Source organism: Hydra vulgaris, chromosome 03, assembly GCF_038396675.1.
Source record: "Hydra vulgaris chromosome 03, alternate assembly HydraT2T_AEP".
In the NCBI taxonomy this organism is placed as follows: Eukaryota; Metazoa; Cnidaria; class Hydrozoa; order Anthoathecata; family Hydridae; genus Hydra; species Hydra vulgaris.
Window position 1 is genome coordinate 5,560,330 of NC_088922.1, and position 20,492 is coordinate 5,580,821.

Below are 20,492 nucleotides of genomic sequence, written 5' to 3' on the forward strand. Positions count from 1 at the left end.
ATTTTTTTTTAGAAGCTTTAGAGTTAAAAAAACTAAAACTAGTTAAGCCTCTGAAACAAACGAAAGAAACGGGGAGGTCAAAACCGAACCAAAAGAAATTTTACTCGCACTTGAACATTTTTATAGAAATGTGTAAAAGTTCAAAGAAAATGACAAAATTCTCAGAAATTTTGTTCTCATACGCCAAAGTTAAAAAAAATAACTAAAAAAGAAAATAAAATGCTGAAAAAAGAAATTCCTTAAAGCGAGTTTAAACAAGCTCTAGGTCAAATGAAAAATAATAAATCCCCCGATTCAGACAGTTTAACAATTGAATATTGCAGACATTTTTTTATTATAATTAAGAAAGACTGGATTGAAAGTTTAAATAATATTTTGTTTACTGGCGAAATGACAAACTCTCAAAAACTAGCTTTGATAACATGTATTATTAAAAAAGGAAGCAAAAATAACAATAAAAATAAAGTAAATAAACAAAAATAACATACAAAATTGGAGACCCATCTCATTAACAAATGTGGATTATAAAATCCTAACAAAATTATTTGCAAATAGATTAAAAAATAATTTACCAAACATAATACATAGCAACCAAACAGCGTGTATTAAAAACAGAACAATATATTTTAATGTCAGTTACACAAGAGACATTATGAGCATTGCTAAGAAAAGTGATTTAGATGCTTGGATACTTTCTATGGATCAGGTGAAAGCTTTTGATAAGGTTGATAAAGCTTTTTTGTTTGATAGTTTGAAGCATTTTGGATTTGGAAAGGTTTTTACATTTTTTGTGAAAACAATTTCTAATAAGATAAATGCTAAAATTAAAATAAATGGTTTGTTATCAAAAAAAATTGATACTTTAAGAGGGGTAAGGCAAGATTGTCCTTTGTCAATGATACTATTAATCATTCAGGCAGAAATTTTTTCAATCTATGTTAGACAAAGAAAAAATATTAAAGGTATACATGTTGAAGGCAGTGAAACAAAAATGCAACAATACGCCGAGGATACTAATTTTTTTCTAAGCGGAGATAATTCCATTAGAGAAATAGGAGACGCTTTAAATTTCAATCAAAAAGCCAGAGGCGTTAAAATGTCATGGCATATGGTTAGGTAATAATATTTTCAAATCTAAGTATTCTTTAATCTTGTCAGTTGGGACGAGAACTCTTTTAAAAGCTTCGAAATATTTTTTTCAAATAACGGAAATCTCCAATACGATAACCAATGGAAGAAGCGTTTTAACAAAATGGAAAGGTCTTTGCGAAAATGGGAAAAGTAAAAATTATCTTTATTTAAAAGGTAAAAAAAACAATTATAAACACTTTAATAATCCCGCAAGTAATACACTTAGCTTTTATAGCACCTTTACCGAGCAAAGGAATGCTGAACAAAATAGACGCAAAAGGAAATATTTTTTTTTGCGGACAAAAAATAATTTACGGTGGCGTAGGGACTAACAGCTTAACCAACAAACTTAATTCCGATTGCAATCGGTAAGTAAATTTTACAATGAAAATATAGGTGGAACTTGGAAGGATGCAATGGTTCACATACTAAAGCATCATAGAAATGCAAAAGCAAATACATTTTTGAAACTACCCCTACTCAGATCAATATGTTACCCCCTTTTCACACTCAGCTATTAGTCAATTGGCATAAATTAAAACAAAATTATGTTTTATCTTTAAATGTAATTGAAGAAATTTTGAATCAACCTTTTTTATTTAACACAATGATCAAAAGGTTGCCAGAAAAGTTTTTAGCTCCAAACAAAACACACGTAAAAAACGACATTGTCGTAGTAGCCGATGTTGCTAAAACATTTCAGCCAGGTTTTTTACACCATAAAAGCATAGGCTTGACTGAAAACGAGTTAAAAAATAATGCAAAAGCTTTGCCGAGGAAATAGTAGCATATAATTTTTACGGAATTCCAAAATTATTGTTATAAAAAAGTACCTTTTTTTGTAGCCAAAAAAAAAAACAAATTACGAATATAAAAATCTAACAGTTTTAAGTTTATGTAATTTATTAGATAAATCAATAAAAAACCAAAATACAAATTTTATAATAGGGAGCACCTTTTGAAAGCATGAAAAATCTAAATGAAAAAGATTGGAAACATTTTTTTCTAAATCTTCATAAAAGAAACACCAACAATAAAGCGAGTGAAACTCTCTTTAAAACATTTTATAAACAAAAAGATGTTTGATTTTAAGATTAGAAAAGACAAGCTTTGTCCACAGTGTAAAACAAATATCATAATATTGCCCAAATGATGTACGAATGTATTAAAGTACAGCCACTCTTTTTTTATGTGTTATTATAGATATTTTGACCATCTCTACCCTATCGAATATCCTCATGCTAACAATTTAAATTTTTTTTTTTTTTGTGTGTTTGACAAGAATGCAGGCCAGAGGTTTTTTGGCTGTTTTTTATTAGAAAATCTTATTGTTAAAATATATTTTAACAGAATGAGACATCAGTATTAAAACAACACATTTCCGAAAAAATATTTTCTAATAAAATTTGATTGAAAAATTAAAAAATTATTAATAAATGAGTTATTATGCTAATACAACAAAATAAACAAGACAAACATAAAGATGAAATTAGAAACATTTTTAAAATGGAAAGTTAAATTTGATAGTAGATGTTCGTGGCTATTTCGTATAGTTTTTTTTCTTTTTTTTTTTAATTTTGATTTTTATATTGTTACAGGATTTTATTTTATGGCGTTTATTATTTATATACGGGTCTAATGAACATCTTTGTAAAACGTTTTTTTATTTTTTTTAACATTTTACCTTGTAATTTATTATGACGAAGTCAGTAAGGCAAGTAGCCATTTGACGGAATAAACTACAATACCATATTGCTTTTTATAAAGGTTGGGTTTTTTAAATTCTTCCGAAGGAAATTTGTTAAAACTAATATGTGACAATGAATTCTCTGATTTATGACAGAAAGTTATTGAAGTAAAAAATGTATTCATCTAAATGGCTTTAGCTCCATAATGGTACATTAGTTGCACTATTAAAAAAAGGAAAATACTTTCAGAGATCAGAAATTCTTGTGATAAAAATCTTGTAATGTTAGCTAAAAAAGATTTCACTAAATTGTTAAATTCCTAATAATACCTTTAAGTTAAAAATCAATAAAATATTTAGTAAATTTTTATTGCAAGCTGCATATTAAAATATGTCTGATCTGAAGCGTAACGATTTGAAGCTAAAGGATCTGAAGCTAAATGATCTGAAGCTTAACGAGTACACCATTAAGCTTCAGGTTATTAAACTTCAAATTATTACGCTTCAGTTCAGACAACATGGACGTATAAACAAAAAGTAAGCTTAAAAATATTTTTTAAATCAAAAAACAAAAGTCTATTCGTGTAAAGTATAAATGCATCTGAAGTTAGATTTATAAAAACACGTGCAATTATTTTACTTTTTGTATTAATTTTTATTTTAATATGACGTCAATATGCAAAAACGCAAAATGACATCAGTACAAAAAGTTATTTATTTTATTAACCAATCCCTGTTTTAATTGACAAGTTAAAGATTTTTAAAATAGGCTTTATTATCTTATATAATTATAGAGCAGAAAAAATTTAAGGTACAGCATTGTCGTCATTACCCGGCAACGCTGTACCTTAAGTTCTTTTTCTCACTCCAGTGTTTTAAAACCGTTCATCTCACTTTTCTTTATTTAAGTTACTATCTGTAACCATATTGCGCTTATGCAACTTTAAGATTTTTTTTTTAAGTTGGCGTTTGTTTGACCACTGGTAAAAATAAAAGCTGTTGATCTGAGTTATTAGGAAAGTAGTTTTTAAAAGCAAGTTTTTAAAAGAAAGTTTTTTAAAGAAAGTTTTTAAAAGCAAGTTTTTAAAAGAAAGTTTTTAAAAGAAAGTTTTTTAAAGAAAGTTTTTAAAAGAAAGTTTTTAAAAGAAAGTAGTTTTAAAAAGGTATAATGATAAGGTAAATAATTTTTGAGCAGTTTATTTAAATTTTACATTCAAATAAATAGATTCTAATCAATCAAACAACTGTTAGACTCTAACCAATTACAAGTCTCAAATTTTTTATTTTCAAACTTTAACATTTTCACTAAAGTTCAATTTAGAGATTGCCCAAAATTGTGCAAATTATGCAAAACTATGCAAATTTTGTTTAATTAATCAACAAAACAAAAAGGATTACATGTTTTCCCTTGCAGAGTCTAGAATTAAGCTAAAAATTAGCTGAGTTAAAATATCCCTTTAAGGTCAACGAAAATTGCCGCGCTAAAGTGCAAATGATAATTTTATATGTATTTTAAAAATAAATTTAGCGTTCCTCAATTTATGGATATTCCCTCAGTATATAAACAATAAATAACAAAAATAAAATATTGTTTTTACCTAAAGTATACAATGGTGTTGTGCCAGCTCCCATAATAAAGTTTGCAATGAAGAATACCACAACATTAATGTTGTTTACTGGCATTATCTCGCAATCCATTATAGTTGTTTTGTTTAGTCTGCAAATATCTATTTCATTTTGTATTACATTTTTTGGATAGTAATCACCAGAAATAAACTTTGGAAGTGCAAACATTAACGATCCAAAACCTAATTTAAAATAAACCAAAAAAGTCAAATGATATTAAAACTTATAGTAAACAACAAAAGTATTTTCTAGAATTTTTTAGTTAATACCTTAGTTTTAGATCTTTTTATTAAATAGTTACTCAACTATTTACTAAAAGAGTTGTGTATTTATTTTTGTATTTTATTTTTTTTTTTTTAACTAGAAAACTACATTTAATTTTGTAGTTATTCAAACTATTTACTTAAAGAGTTTATGTTGCCTAAAGTAACCCATTTGTTTCCCTTCAAATAAAAAAAAGAAGCAAAATTGGTTAAACCCTAACATAACCTTATTTAAAATCTATTTAAAAAATGGTTCTTAGTTGTTTTTATTTATTTTACCACACTTTTAAATTCTGCGTCTTGAGCTCAACTAGAGCGCCTTCCAATGTTCAAGTCGCTTCATAACATTCAGCCCATTTATGTTTGCTATAAGCAGCTATAAGCTTTGCTCACTTTCTTTTTTAATAAATAACTTTTCCATTATCAAAATGACGCAAAAACATGAGTACAGTTCAGAACCCCCTATACGAGAATTGGAATCAACATGGCATAGGGGCCATGTACCCGAGCAATTTCGGTCCTGTTTAAATAGTCATATTAGTTGTTATAATATTGATTGGACAATTAATCATTCATCTTCCTTGAAAAATATTTAGACTAAACAAAAGGAAACCAGACGGTTAGTTAGCAAGGTGCGAAAAGGGCGTATTTAGGTACGAAAGCGTCAAGCTTTTTTTGTATCTAAATAAATATTTTTACCTAAATACGTCAAGCGTATTTAGGTAAAAAAAGCGTCAAGCTAAGAAACTGATGCTCTTAACTAAATATCGACCATTTTAAATCTAGGATTTGCTATTTATGCTTGAACTTTAAAAGAAAACTTTAAAAATTCCAAAAATTTTCATTAAAATTTCTTCCCTAATTAATCATAAATATGAAACCAGATACTCAATAAGTAATCACTACATTCCAATAACGTTTTTTTAAAAATCTAACCTCTCAGTTATATGTAGGGGACCACCCCTTGTAGAAATCGATTTTTGACGAAAGTATGAAAAACATTTCTAGATTATGATTTCTAACATTACTAAATATAAGAAACATATCTATTTATATATTTGAAAAAAAAGAATTTTATTTTATGATATATCTTTCTTGTTGCTTTTGTCAGTTTGTTTTAATTTTGTATAAAAAATTAAATAGATGAACTTAAATCTTGAAAATGTTATAAATCTTTCTAAACTCTAAATCCCTTTTAAATAATTAAATATATATTACGTACTGTATTGAATATGTATACGTATATGTACCGATTTGTAAATTTTTATATCTACGTTATGTTACGAAAACGTATATATACCAATTTGTAAAAATTTTTTTTAGTTTAAAAGTTTTTTTTTTTTTTTGCAAACTTTATAATTTTTTCCTAACTTTTTTATTCTTTATTATTATTATTTTTTTTTTTTTTCTAAAATTTTTAGATTCAACTCTTTTGTGTAATATTAGAACTTGTAAAATTATATTTTTTTCTATTTTACGAAGAGGCTTGATGACATTTTGTCTTCAACTTGCCTTAGTCAGATTGTAATTATATTTATATTTATTAGATCTTAAGGATAACATTGCAAAATTTGTGCAAATTGACGAAATAAAACTAACTAAAAAAATAAATTTAAAAGCACATTAAAAATACATTCTTTCATTTTTTTTAAAAAGTAGCTATTGTATGAGTTTCTATTTTTAAAAATGTTTTATGATATATTTTTGTATTCAGTTGTAGAAGAGTTAAAAGTTAAACTAAAATGATTTTGACCAGATAGACAATTTTTAAAGCAATAATTCTCAGACCAACCTGGTCAACAGATTGAACAAAATTGACCACTGACTGGAAACTTTTAACACGTTATTTATTTATTTTTTTTTTCTGCTTGGCCATCGAGAAGATCACAATGAAGTTGAAGTCTTAAATTGTTGAAGACGGCGCTGACAAGTTATTAGCAAAGTATTTGGGGTTCCTGCTTGAAATACTATTAAAAAAAGATTATAAAATCTAATTATGTTCATTTCATCTATTTGATCTCTAAGAATAGCCACGCAATCTTCTTTGGCGAACTTTAAGCTTGTGCAATGAACTTTTAAACAATAAGCATGTTATTTCGAATTTTGTTAACAATTTAGGTTTTATCTCGGACAACTGAGATTAAGTTATGTGCTCTGCAATGCGTAAAAAGTGCTTTGGATACCTATATATAAAAAAACGCAGCTGCATTATCAGACATAACAGTAGCAGATCATAACAATCTCACTGGTTGTCTTTAAAATGTTCATGGATTCATAAAAGCTAAAAAAGATAGGATTACCCAAACAGCTTGTATTTTTAGCCAAATACATTTTGCGTTTTTTGGTGCAACCGCATTTAACTTCTAGTTAATTGAAGCAAGTTTTTTTATTTATCCCACTAGGCAAACATGGTTGGTGTCATGTTGATGCAATTGTAACAAACGCATTTTTTGTAAAAAATTGATATACCACAAACAATCTTGTGGCACTGTATAGTGGTTTATAAAATTGTATTAATCAAGTTTATTAATATTGAAACATATTAACTAGTTGTAACCGATTAAATGTATAATTTCACATTCTAACATTCAGTGCAGTATCTAAAATACCTCCTGATTTACTTTCGCTAAGTATAGATACTAAAGAAATAGAGAGAACCTAAGCAACTAAATTTCTAGGGATACTTATTGATGAGAACATCTCATGGAAATCACATATAAATATATTAAATACCAAGATATCAAAAAACATTGGTATCCTTTACAAAGCTGTCTCCTGATAATTTAAAGTTTCTATATTTCTTGTTCATACAAAGCCACTACATATACGCTAATGTTGCATGGGCGAGTACTAATAAATCCAAACTAACCACACTATATCAAAAAAAAACATGTTGCTAGAATAGTTTTTAATAAGAATCTTGCATGCTGAGCTACTTTTAAAAAATTTGAAAGCATTTAATGTATATCAAGTCAATATATTCCAACATTTAATGTTTATGCTCAAATATAACCTTAGACTTGTTCCTTCTCACTTTTCAAAGAACTTCTTCCAAAATAGCAAAGATAGATACCATACCAGAGGAACGGGAAACTTATAAACCTTTTAAAAAAACGAATCTCTCACGCTTTTCTATTTCGTACCGCGGTCCTCGTCTATATAGCAAATTAATATCTAAAAATACTCAACTGGAAATAACGATTAACTTAAATACTCTGAAAACGTTATTAAAAGATCTCGTTTTAAACACTAACAACTTTATAAATTTTTATTAACCCAAAAACATTTAAAACTATGTATAAAACTAACTTCGTTCCGAAACCAATGGAGATGCTAATAGCTCTAAAAACTCTAAATAACTCAAAAATGACAACAACAACAACAACAACAAAGTAATTGGCTTATTTATCAACACGTTAACGACTATATATTACTTATTTAGCAAGTCGTGTATCTATTTATATTTATGTGTATTGAAATAAAGTTTAAAAAATTAAAAACTTCTTTTTGTCTGCATTCTTTGCTTTTTGCATTCTGCATTTTTATTTTTATTCTCTCGAAACTGATAACATTATTTTTTAAATATAAACTAATTTTAAATTGAAATATCCAAAAATATTAGTAAAGCATAGCGGTTTCTTGATGATAAGACCATCGGTCTTCTGCAAGTTTCCCGCGTTCTTTAAAGTAATTTCTAATACTTTACAGTTTTATTTTATATATTTTGTATATAACGTAACTTTGTGATTCTTTTTTAGTTTCATTATACTCTTTAAACAATTCTTTTATATATTACGAATTTGTAGAGATTAAAGAACAAATAAATCTAGAGAAAAAACTATCCGCTTTCTTTATGCTATCTTTCTAACTCGATTTCTTCAGTCTGTCACTCTAGCATTCATTGTTCTTCATTACTCTTGGTCCGTCGAAGTAGGTTATGATGCTCTTTAGTGAGCTGAACTTGTCTTCACGGGCCTTGATATGCAACCTTTAAATGGCAGCTAGCCGGAGGAGAATAAACCACAATGCCAGTTTATTGTTATTGAATGGCACATCTTAAGATGTATTCTGTTTTAGGTATATCTATAACTTAATGTTGTCCGACTATTGAGCATCTATTTAATTGTTTGTTACTTATTTTTTACATTGTACATCTTTATATTTTAAACACATCTATTATATTGTTAAAACCAAGGCCGTGCACAGGGTTTGGGACCCCGCGCATCCTTTAATTTGGGTCCCACCTCCCTCCCTCCTCAAAAAAAAAAAAAAAACCTGCTCAAAATTTTTACTTTTGTTTTGTAAACTCTTGAATCACATCATGGAAGTCAAGATTTTGTGTTTATAGACATACTACATATCTATACTCAAAATGGATCAAGTTTATTATAGACATACTACATATCTATACTCAAAATGGATCAAGTTTATTATAGACTTACAACATATTTATACTCAAAAAGGATCAAATTTTGTTATCGTCCCGTAGTTGCGATTCTTGGTGAGCTTTAATTAACTGAATGAACGCTCACTTGAGGCCACTGTCAGTGGAATTGAAACAAAAATACGCAGTAAAATCACGACATTCCTGAAGAATTCCCCATGCTTCATTTCAGAAATTTTGTTTAATAAGTAGAATGAGGCAAAATGTTGTTTTTCAAAGTTTGATGTATGAATTTGTTTCATGTGAATTCTTTAGTCAGTTAAACATCACATAAACATTTTATTTCAACATTTGTTCAGTATGACTTACATTAGGAGTGGCATCAACCATAATTGAAAAACAATTTGCAGAATTACATTCTTCAAAAGTTTGCCTGTAAATCTCAGCTGCACAAAGGCCAATGAATTGAATTTTTATCCTCAAGAATTTAACTGATCAGATTTTTCCACTTCTTTCCATATCCCCATTCCATAATCATTTCAGGGGATGAAGTAAAGTGTCGAACTTGATTTCCAGTTGAAATTGATTGACATGGAAAACAAAATACTGCTGTCTTTGCTGGGCTAAATACAAGCCAATATCGCAAAAAAGATTTCCAATTTGGCCTTTTCAAAACAGAAATTGAAAATATATCATTTCTAGTATATTTTGGCATATTTAGTGGAAAGGGAATGTGGCTAGCCCTGACAAACCTTGTCAGCTAAGTAAAGGAAAATTTTTCAGTTTTAAAGTAACCAATGTAAAATGGTTGCAACAAAGCTGGTCCAATAGTTAATTTAACTATCTTCAAAAGTAGCACTCTCAGCATTATTACCAGTAACAAAAGATTGGACGCTACTGTTATCTTCTTGCTGTGTTGATTTAAAGGGATATCTGATGTCTTGGGAGTAGCTGTAGTTCAAACATGAAATAATGTTTTTTCTGCAAATTATAAGATCAGTTTATAAATTTTTAAAACATAATAATAAACAAAATGATACGGAACATAGACCCGCTAAATTTTTACATTAAAAGTACATTTTTGTTTACTATAACAATATTTATGAATCCTCCAGCTCCACATGCATGTCACATTATGAAACAACTTGTATAATACAATAGTAAGCCATTGCATTCATGTTTAATATATTACTATTAAAACAAGCTTTCCTTTTTTTTTTTTTTTCATAATATTAAAAATAATCAAACTTATATAATAATAATTTTTATTTTTAATGTATTTTTGTGGTTTTTAAGTTTTATTTTTTTGTGATTTTAAAGTGCCATATTTTTTCTCTAATTTTGAAACCCATTTAAAAAAGTTTAGTTAAAAATTATAAAAGCTTATAGTTTGAAAATACTTGATTTCGTGGGATTTGAATTATTGTCAATTGTTTAAGTAATTAAAAGATGTTCTTTCATAAAAGACTTCAAGTTAAAGAGCGTGAATTCAGAGATCCACGGTGCTGTGGCTGGACCGTTAGAATTTTATTTTTTTCCGAATTACTAGAAGAAGACAAAGTTAAAGAACTAAGACAAAACTATTTTTCTAGTTGACGCTTTAAGGAATTGAGATAATAACACAGACATGAGAAAAACACAACCGTAAAAAAATTTTAAAAATTTATATACTTTAGAAAGATTTTACAATCAGAAAACTTTTTTGATTCAAAAGATTTTTACCTGTAATAAAAGCACCTACTGATATCATAAATGCTTTGTTATGCACTGAACCAAAAAAGCTTACGAAGCCCACAACCATAAGAGATGAAGCGTCATTTCCAGAAACTATTATTCCTATTACTTTACTGTTTAAACCGAATTCTTTTTCAATGCTTGCTATCGATGCTGTAACTATGCCATTAACCACTGCACCTAAATTATATATATAAGTATAATATATATGTATATATATATACATTTGTATATATACATATATATACATATATATATGCATATATATATATATATATATATATATATATATATATATATATATATATATATATACATATATATATATATATATATATATATATATATATATATATATATATATATATATATATATATGCATATGTATATATACATACATATATATATATATATATATATATATATATATATATATATATATATATACATATATATATATATATATATATATATATACATTTATATATATATACATATATAAATGTTGATAATCTGATCAATGTTTTTTGAATTATCTACGGTTATCATATATTCTAATGATGCCAACCTACCTGACCTAAGAACGCCACTTATATGGAAAGATAACGAACATATTAATGTACCCTGCGATGCAGATTTTAAAATCTTTTAATTTTGTTTAACTTTTTAATTTTCTTGGAACACCTACATAAAAAAATAATAAATTTTATTTCTCTTGAAAGAGAAAAACTGTGAGAAAACCAAATGTTTTTCATATTAACTTAGATAATTGATAGGTAATTGAGAGATTCAATTACCTATCTGTTCAAAACAAGATTTTTACAGCAGTAAAAATCTTGTTTTGAACTGTGTCATCGAATAAGAACTTGTTTAAATTGTCACAAGAATTATTAACTTAAATAATTTTGTCCTAGTAAGGAAAGAACTATTCGAGATATGTTTCCTTGTAATTTAAATAAACATTTCCTTGATTTTAATAGTTTTTGATTATAATATTTGTGTGTTAATTGGATTTTTATCCGATATAAATTTAAGTTAAATTTTGTAAAAGACAGAGTTTGATTTTGTGAAGTTAGATTTAGTGAATTGCAGCAATGCCAAATCTAGCAAAGATTCATGATAACAATCAAAATTTTGTGTGCTTGCTCTGTCTGAAAAAACGTTTAAGACAACTTACTGCTTTCCAAGTAGATCAAATATGCCAGCTATATAAGAACAGGATCAATATCAGTAATTCTCGGGTAGCACAAGGACTTTGCATATCGTGTAGAACTACTTTGCGCTGGAAACAAAAGGTAAAAGAATTTGCACTCCACTTTTTTTAATTTTATTTTTATTTTTTTAATTTTTATTTTTTAATTTCAAGTCAATACAAGTGAGAACTAAAACAAGAGGCACAATGTCTTGCCTAATCTTTAGAAATGGCCGTTCAATACTGCAAGAAAAACATCCTCTTGAGGAGCAAACCGCCATTGAGAAAAAACCAAGCATGCGCAGCAAATGCTTCAGCCATATAGAAAAGCTTCACCAATGATCTTAAATGTATTTCATGTAAAATCTTCATCAACGCTCATAACTAAAGTTCAAGTAAAATCTTTAATTTTAGGCAGCAAAAGATTTCAAAGAAACCAAGCAAGTTATATCTCTAGTTATTTCCATTAAAGAAATATCTCTCCAAGGATCTATTTACTATATATTTGACCACTCTAGCCCCTGTAAATGTTTAATTAAATACGGGCATGTCAAACAACCGATTAAATAAAAATTTTAGAACAACCAAACATCAAGCAGAGCAAAAGATTTTACATGAATTTCTAAAAGCCACAAACCACAACCCCTTTCTCAAAGGACTGGCAAAAACACTGGAGTCAAGAGATAAATCCTTGTTTTGAAATTAGAAGAGTTGCCAGGAACTCACTCCAATATTAATCAAATCTGGTCACTGATTAATGCAAATATAGTTATCTAATTTTAGCTTGTGATATGAAAATTAAAAAAAATAATTTATATTCTTCTCTCATACCCTTACACATGGTGTGTAGTAAACAACCGGGACTAGGCATTTGACCTGGGCCATAGCCGGGTTTATGGCTGGGGCTGTATAATTATTGGTGCATATTGATATGATATATTAAAAAAAAAAAATATGCGCCAATGTTTATGCAGTCCCGTCCGTACCAGCCTTGACCACAGTCAAATACCAGCCCCGGTTGTTTACTAATAGTGTGACATCTAATCCAAGTCTCTGGTCAAATCTAAAAACTTGCAAACAATAAACTCAATAAAATCTAGCTTATAGTCTTTTTAGCAATCTGGAGGCGTTGTTGCTAATGCAAAGCTGTTTAGCCATATTATTTGAAAGACATTATCAGTGGGCTTGACAATATTCTAACTACCCCACCGATAAAATTGCGTTGTCTCTTAGAAATTATCAATCATCTTTTCAAAATTCTCAAAACTACTTGGATTAAAGCTGTTAAGTGATCAGCTGCCTCCCACATTTAACTGAGCTTAGATCATGAGGGCTATTTCAAGAGAAAATTAGTGCAGGGCGCGTTTTGAAGATGTGGGTATACTGCATCTGATACAAACATAGTTTTCAACGATGTTCTCATAGCTGAAGGATTCAAAAGTTTAAATTTAGTTGTTAAGGTTTGATTTGGATTCAGTCTTCAGCCAGATCTTGCTGAAAAAATTTCAAAAGGTAGCAAAAGTTAATAGCTTATGGTTTATAATGAGCATTTTCATCATCTTAGCCATTAAATAATAATAGTTTAAAAATTATGAATTTTGATATTACATTTAAATAAAGTATTGTAGAGTATTTGTACTAAAAGAATAAAATAAGCTATTTATTAAAAAATTTAATTTAAATTAAATATAACTTTGTGGCAAAAAATAAGGAATATTTCAGATGCTACTTGATGGAAATACACTGTAAAAAAGTTTAAATAGTTATTTTTCTACTTAATTTTGAAAGTAAACGTATTTAAAATAGTTTAAAGAGTCGATAAAAAAAATATAAACTTAGTCAATAAACTTTTTTTGTTTGTTTATTTTACCAACTAATAGATTACATTTGCACCAAATTTATCAAACTTTTGTAAAATGGTTCTCATTCTATAGGTGTTTTTATCGACGCACTCTGAAGTCAAAATTTCATTCAACCTGAACATTCAAATTAAATATTTTTTCCGCTTACAAGATTTCGAAATTTGCATAACAGGGTACCTTGATATGTACGCTATCTTTCCATATAAATGGCGTTCTTAGGACAGCTAGGTTGGCATTATCAGCATCCATGATAACTATGTATTAAAGTTGATTTAAAAAAATCCTAAAACACCCAGCAAAAACGACTTTTTGAATACCAATGAATGATATTTGTTTGTAGCGAGAGTTAGATCGATTCTAGAGCTTTGATTATTGTGTGTATTTGATTCTAAAATAAATTTTAATAATAATTTCTTCAGTCAACTTTCTAAAATTCTGATGAAATAAAAACGTACGATAAAACATATTTTCAGTATATCTCAAAAGATAATTTAATTATTTAGTCAAATAGAAGTCGTCGTAAAAAATTAGGAGGTATTTATCCAAACCTCGGGTTGATTTTTATCTTTTTTTAGTTTTTTTTAAAGCAAATCTTTTACTTTAACAGGTTTAAATTAAATAACGTATTTTAGGCATTTTAAAATGTACAACTTATTAGAGATGTCACGAATAGTGATTTCACAGAATACCGAATATTTAGCTACGCGCTTGGCCAAAGCACCAAATATTAGACTGCCGAATATTCGGCGACACAGTTATTTTGATGGTTCCAACCTGCCTAATTGAAGCGCACATGTTACGTACGATATGGATGTTTTTGTTTCATTTATGACTAGGTTGTGCCACAGTACCCATTATTTGTTAAGTGTTACATCAAATTGTTTCAACTTTAAAATATAAGAGTATAAGTATAATTATAAATATATAAGTATAATTAAAATAAATACAAATATATAAGTATAATATAAATAAAAATATAAGTATAATTAAGGTATAAGAGTATACTCTTCAAACGATTCAAAAAGGTTACAAAAATAATCATTTCAGATATATCTTACATTTCTGAAGAAAATTTTTAGAAGTTGCTATAGATCGATATAGCAAAAAAAACTCCAAACTTATTTAAAATAATATCTTCACAACAACCTGAACTTAAAGCATTTAACTTTAATGGAAATTTCCATTATACAGTTATCTTTTTTTATTAATATTCTAAAACCAATATCAAAGGATTAGTTAAAACTCAACAACCAAAACAAAAAAAATTAAATGCTTTTAGAAAGATTAAGTCAGTGAAAGGTTAATTTAGCTTAGTTAAAGGCTGTTTGACACCAATGAACCATCACCATACTAGTATCACCGGTGATGATTCAGCTCTACTTCGTAAGAAAATGAATTGTAAATAAAAAAGATCAAATCTCTAAAAAAAATTATGCACACATATGAATCTTCATATGTGTGGAAAAAAGTTTAATTCCAAATGGCATAAGCTTTTACATGAAACTGTTCGCTTAAATCGGACAGCAAACCCTTAGAAGTTTTGGTCAGCACACGCAAATTATTATTCTAACAGAATTTGATAAAATTTTCTTAATAATTGCCGGTGGCAGGATACGCAGTAAATAGCTATTTTCGGAAGCATAATTTATATGAAATTCGCAATTATTTGCTATCATCAAACGATGAAAATTTTTTATCATAACTTACCACCTATAGATTTTAAGATTTTACTTTCTTTTTTTCGTTAAAATCTGGTGTTCGTAATTTGGACGAATAGCAAATAGTAAAAGGAGAGGCCCAAAAAAACGAATACCGAATAGTCTTCGAATATTTTTGACATATCAACTACTTATCCATGCAGAAGTTTTAATTCTGTCAAGCTTTCTTTTCGTGCGCTATTTCTGGGTTGTTTATTCACTTTTTTCTGCATGAGTTTTTTTGAACTTATTATTTTTATTAACTTTTGCTTCTTACTAATTAAAATTTTTATCAATGTTCTAGCAAAACATTTGATCAGTCAATACCGTACCGATTGTGTATACAAATTATACATTATTAATAATAAAAATAATTATAATATATAAATACGGTGGCCTATAACTCAACCTAATTTTAAAATTTTGTAAATCATAGATTATGACGTTTTTGATTTTCAACCGACGATTTTTGATTTTTATATTTATACCTAATTAAAACATGTACTACTAATTTTCCAATCAACTAAATCGTTTACCTACTGTATTTTTGACCTACTGAATTTTCAACCTACTGAATATTCAACCTACTGTATTTTCTGTTTTATAACTACGCCTTTCCGGCATGTATTTTGTATATTTTATTGTTGATTTGAATACAAGCCAAATATAATAAGTCTTGGCGCAGCCCAGGAAAAAAAGTTTTATAGAATTTCTATAAACTTTTGGAACATATGGTCTATAGAAATTCTATAAAATTCTATACAATTTCTATAGAATCTCTGTTATTTTCTATAGAAATTCCAATAGAACTTTTTTTTCTACTTTTTATTTTTTAGAAAAAAAAATTTTTATAGAAATTAGTTGACATTCTATAGAAATTTTATAGCATTTCTATATAATTTATATAGGCCATATGTTCCAAAAGTTTATAGAAATTCTATAGAACTTTTTTTCCTGGGAGTGGTTGAAGCGCTGTCTTCAGAATCGGGAGGTATAAGGCTCGATGAATGCTTGGAAAACTTATTGATTGTTAATTTAAAAAAAAAAATTTGTAGTTTAAAAAAAAACGTTAAAAACACAGACCAGATAATCGGTTAAAAATTAATTTACCTTAAATTGGTTGAAAATGAAAATCTATAAAAAGGTCAAAAAATAAATCGGTTGAGAACGAAAACTTCATAAATCGGTTGAAAATAAAAAAAACTATAATTGGTTGAAAACAATTTAGGCCTCAGTAGGTAGTAGTTGAAAACAATTTAGGCCTCAGTAGGTTATCTGAAAATTAGTTCCACTTTTTAGTAGATGTTCTTTTTGTAGAACAAATTATTAGGTCAAGATTTTTGTAGGTCTAACTATCTGACACGATAAATGCACATGTTACATCTTATGTGTGCAAGTTGAACCATATTTTTATGAGGGGGCTGTGCCAAATAACACAACCCCTCAAAAAAATGTATAGGTAATACTAATCAACTATAATTGTTTTTAAGGAGCGATGCTTTTTGACACCTTTTAAAAAAATACGCTTCGACACACACATAAATTGCAAAACATGTGTAATTATATATTGTCATTATTACAATTATTATTAATCTATATTACCAAGATCTTGATTTACTACAGACTTCTCGAAGAATCCATTTCACCTTTTCATTTGAAACTTCATTGTCTTAACTCTTCATCAAATTAACAACTTTACTTTTCAAAAGCGTAATGTTTGTGTGTAAGCAAATGTTCCATTCTCCACAAAATTATCTTGGTTGATAATGATGTTCACAATGGATTTTATAATCATTGGCGCAACATTAAATTCAAAACCAAGACGTTTTAAACAGTGCCTTTTGTTGCAAAATACCACTGTTTGGAATGGTGAAAGATATTTCTTAGTTTTCAACTAGAGATAAACCTTGCGTAGATCCATAATTGCTGGTTCGTTTCCCATTCTACTTCATTCTCTCAACTTATTAACGCATTTATCTGCATCTCTTGTATACGCCCCAATAAAATTGTTAGCTTCTCTCCAATCCAAAACGAGTTGAACTTTATTATCTTTATCTCTTTGAGTCACAGCCATTAAAGTAATTTGTTCTTTAGGTGGTTTCATCACGTTTTCATTATACTCAAGGAACAATTTCTACTTAATCCAATTCCGAATTTCATCTTCATATTCCGCTTTAGCGAAGTTAAACATTCGTTTTGTTTGAAACTACTATTCCACAACAGCTCCCGAACTTTGTCATTCCTGATGAAGAAAAAAAAACTCCTCACAATAAATTAATGGAAGAATGAAATTCTACTGTTGTTTAGAGGGTTACATTATTTTTAAACATAATTTACATTTAAATTACAATCTATTTGTCATCAAAGAATATTCTAGCATTATATGTAATATAATCATATGGAGGAACATTGTAACATTTTCTACAATATCAGAAGGATACTATTGATATCTTGGAGCAGTTTGAACTTTTTTTTTTTATTCTGATTCACTCCCACAAGGCTGCAAGCAAGGGGTTGTCCATAAAGTACGTACGCCAAAAAGTTTTGAAATTTAATCCCTCCCCACCTCCCCATGTTGCCATGCGTACTTTTAAGTCCCCGACCCCCTTAAGAAGTACATACATTTTTCAAACACCCCCCCCCCCAATTTCTAATAAAAAAGTTTATTGAAAAGAAAAAAAGGTGGAGGAGGTACCTTCGATACTTTATATGAACCCAAAGCCCTTTGTTTGTGGCACAGGATCCCAATTTAAAAACGTCTCAAACATATATACAAATATTAATTTTAATAAAGTTTAATTACGTGACATCAATGTGTTCGCTAGGCCGAGAGGTTAATGTTATGGACTTCGACAGTTAAAACCGGAGTTCGATTCCTGCTTAAGGCATATTGTATTTTTTTTTTGTTTTAATGAAGAATCAAATAAAAATAAACTATACTTATGGCGGACGTTTTTTCAGGCATTATATAAGGGGTGGCATGTGTGCATAGGATAAATGCTACCCCTTTACAATTCTTATCATAAATAAAAACATGTTGTTGTAAAGGAAAACTCGTAGAAGTCTGAGAAGACTTATCATCGAGTACCTCTTTAAGTGGTTAAATAAAGTCTATTTTATATTTATATATAATCAGAAGTGCTTAAACAGTATACAGTCAGTGATACACATAAATATTTTAGTATAAATTTTGTTGCTAAGTTTAATACATGTCAATATAATTGTTGATATTAAGTATGAGGTGTTTTAATTTATTTTTCAAGTTGGCAGGATTATTTAATACTTTAAGTTCTATATTTTTTGATATTATTTTGTTATATAGGTACGGACCCCGGTAGGAAATAGAAAACCGTGAGAAATTTGTTGTTCTTTTAGGCAGTATGAAGTTGCCTGTTGCTCTTGTTATATATCTATTAGAGTTAACTTGAAAGAAATTATCTAAAAAATACGATGGGACTAGTCCAAGTTTGTATTTAAGCATGAATAGTACATTTGGTAGATGTTCATTTGGTAAACATTTAGAGCATTCAAGGTTTTTAATAAGGGTTCAGCATGGGTGAGTTTATCTTTATTATAAACTAATCTTGATGCGTGTTTTTGACTTATATAAATAGTACTCAATTTGGATTTGTTTGTACCTGCCCATGTAATATTAGCGTACGTAAGATAACTTTGGATGTAAGAAAAATAAAGGGATTTAAGATTATGTTGGGACAACATAGGCTTAACTTTGTAGAGTATCCCAATATTTTTTGAAATTTTGGTGTTTATTGTACTTATATGAGTTTTCCAAGATATATTTTTGTCAATAAGGATCCCAAGAAATTTAGTTGTTTCTGTTCTTTAAATGTTTACCTTATCTATTTTTAGCGAGGGAAGGATAGTTGGTATATTATTTTTTTATTTTTTGGAATAAAACAGTATGTATTTTGATTTTTCTGTATTTAGTGATGATTTATTTAGTTTCAACCATATATTTAATCTTTTAAGCTCTTTGTTTATACATTCATAAAGATCTTTGATTGAGTTCGAGGAATAAAATAAGTTTGTGTCATCGGCAAACATAATTACATCAAGTTTATCCGAGACATTTGTAAGGTCGTTAATATATAGAAGAAACAGAAGAGGTCCAAGAATGGAACCTTGGGGGACACCGCACTCAACTCTTAGTAGTTTTGAGTGTTTATAATTATCTGAAAAAACAAATTGTTGTCTGTTGCTTAGATGGTTTTTGAACCAGTCAAGGTTTATGTTTTTTATCCCATAGCTTTCCATTTTTTTAAGTAAGATATCATGATCTACAGTATCAAACACTTTTGAAAGGTCTATAAAGATGCCTAGAACAAACTGTTTTTTATTAAAAGAATCACATATATTGTTAACTAGATCTAGAATTGCGTGTTCAGTTGAATATTGTTTTTGGAAACAGAATTGCTTTTTATTTAGAATTTTATTTTGGATTAAATATTCATACAATCTGTTATAGATTACTCTTTCGAGAAGCTTAGAAAAGGTAGGGAGTACTGAGATAGGTCTATAATTATTAACTAAGTATGTTTTACCTGTTTTAAATATTGGTACTACTTTAGCTACTTTAAACTTGTCTGGTACAACTCCTGTTAATCGAAGACTTAAAAATTTCAAATATTGGTTTATTTATCGTTGTAAAGACATTTGCCACTACTCTGCTACAGATATCATCGATACCTGGAGTTTTATTTAATTTTAAGGAACTTAGAACAACATTAAGTTCTTGGTAGTTTAGATCTTTGTATTTTATTTCGCTCTGGGTATCACTTAGGTATGATTTGAATGAGATGTTAGGAGACTTAATTTTTAAGGCAAGATTAGGGCCAATGTTAACAAAAAATTCGTTAATTTTTTCAGCAATCGTATTTTTGTCACTGTACTCTATA

General features: G+C 28.1%; 1 protein-coding gene across 4 annotated transcripts in view; it reads right to left on the reverse strand.

The window, feature by feature from the left end:
- LOC100204896 (solute carrier organic anion transporter family member 4C1) overlaps window positions 1-20,492 on the reverse strand; it is a 53,797-nt gene that overhangs the window by 15,049 nt on the left and 18,256 nt on the right. For 2 of the 4 annotated variants that reach the window (XM_065792122.1, XM_065792123.1), the window contains exons 2-3: window positions 10,814-11,005; window positions 4,417-4,626 (exon numbers count right to left, since the gene is read on the reverse strand). In XM_065792122.1, the coding sequence (XP_065648194.1) occupies window positions 4,417-4,626; window positions 10,814-11,005 (402 nt within the window). Of the gene's footprint in view, window positions 1-4,416; window positions 4,627-10,813; window positions 11,006-14,056; window positions 14,079-17,178; window positions 17,819-20,492 lie in introns of those variants that run through there. The other 2 variants (XM_065792124.1, XM_065792125.1) reach the window with 2 other exon arrangements.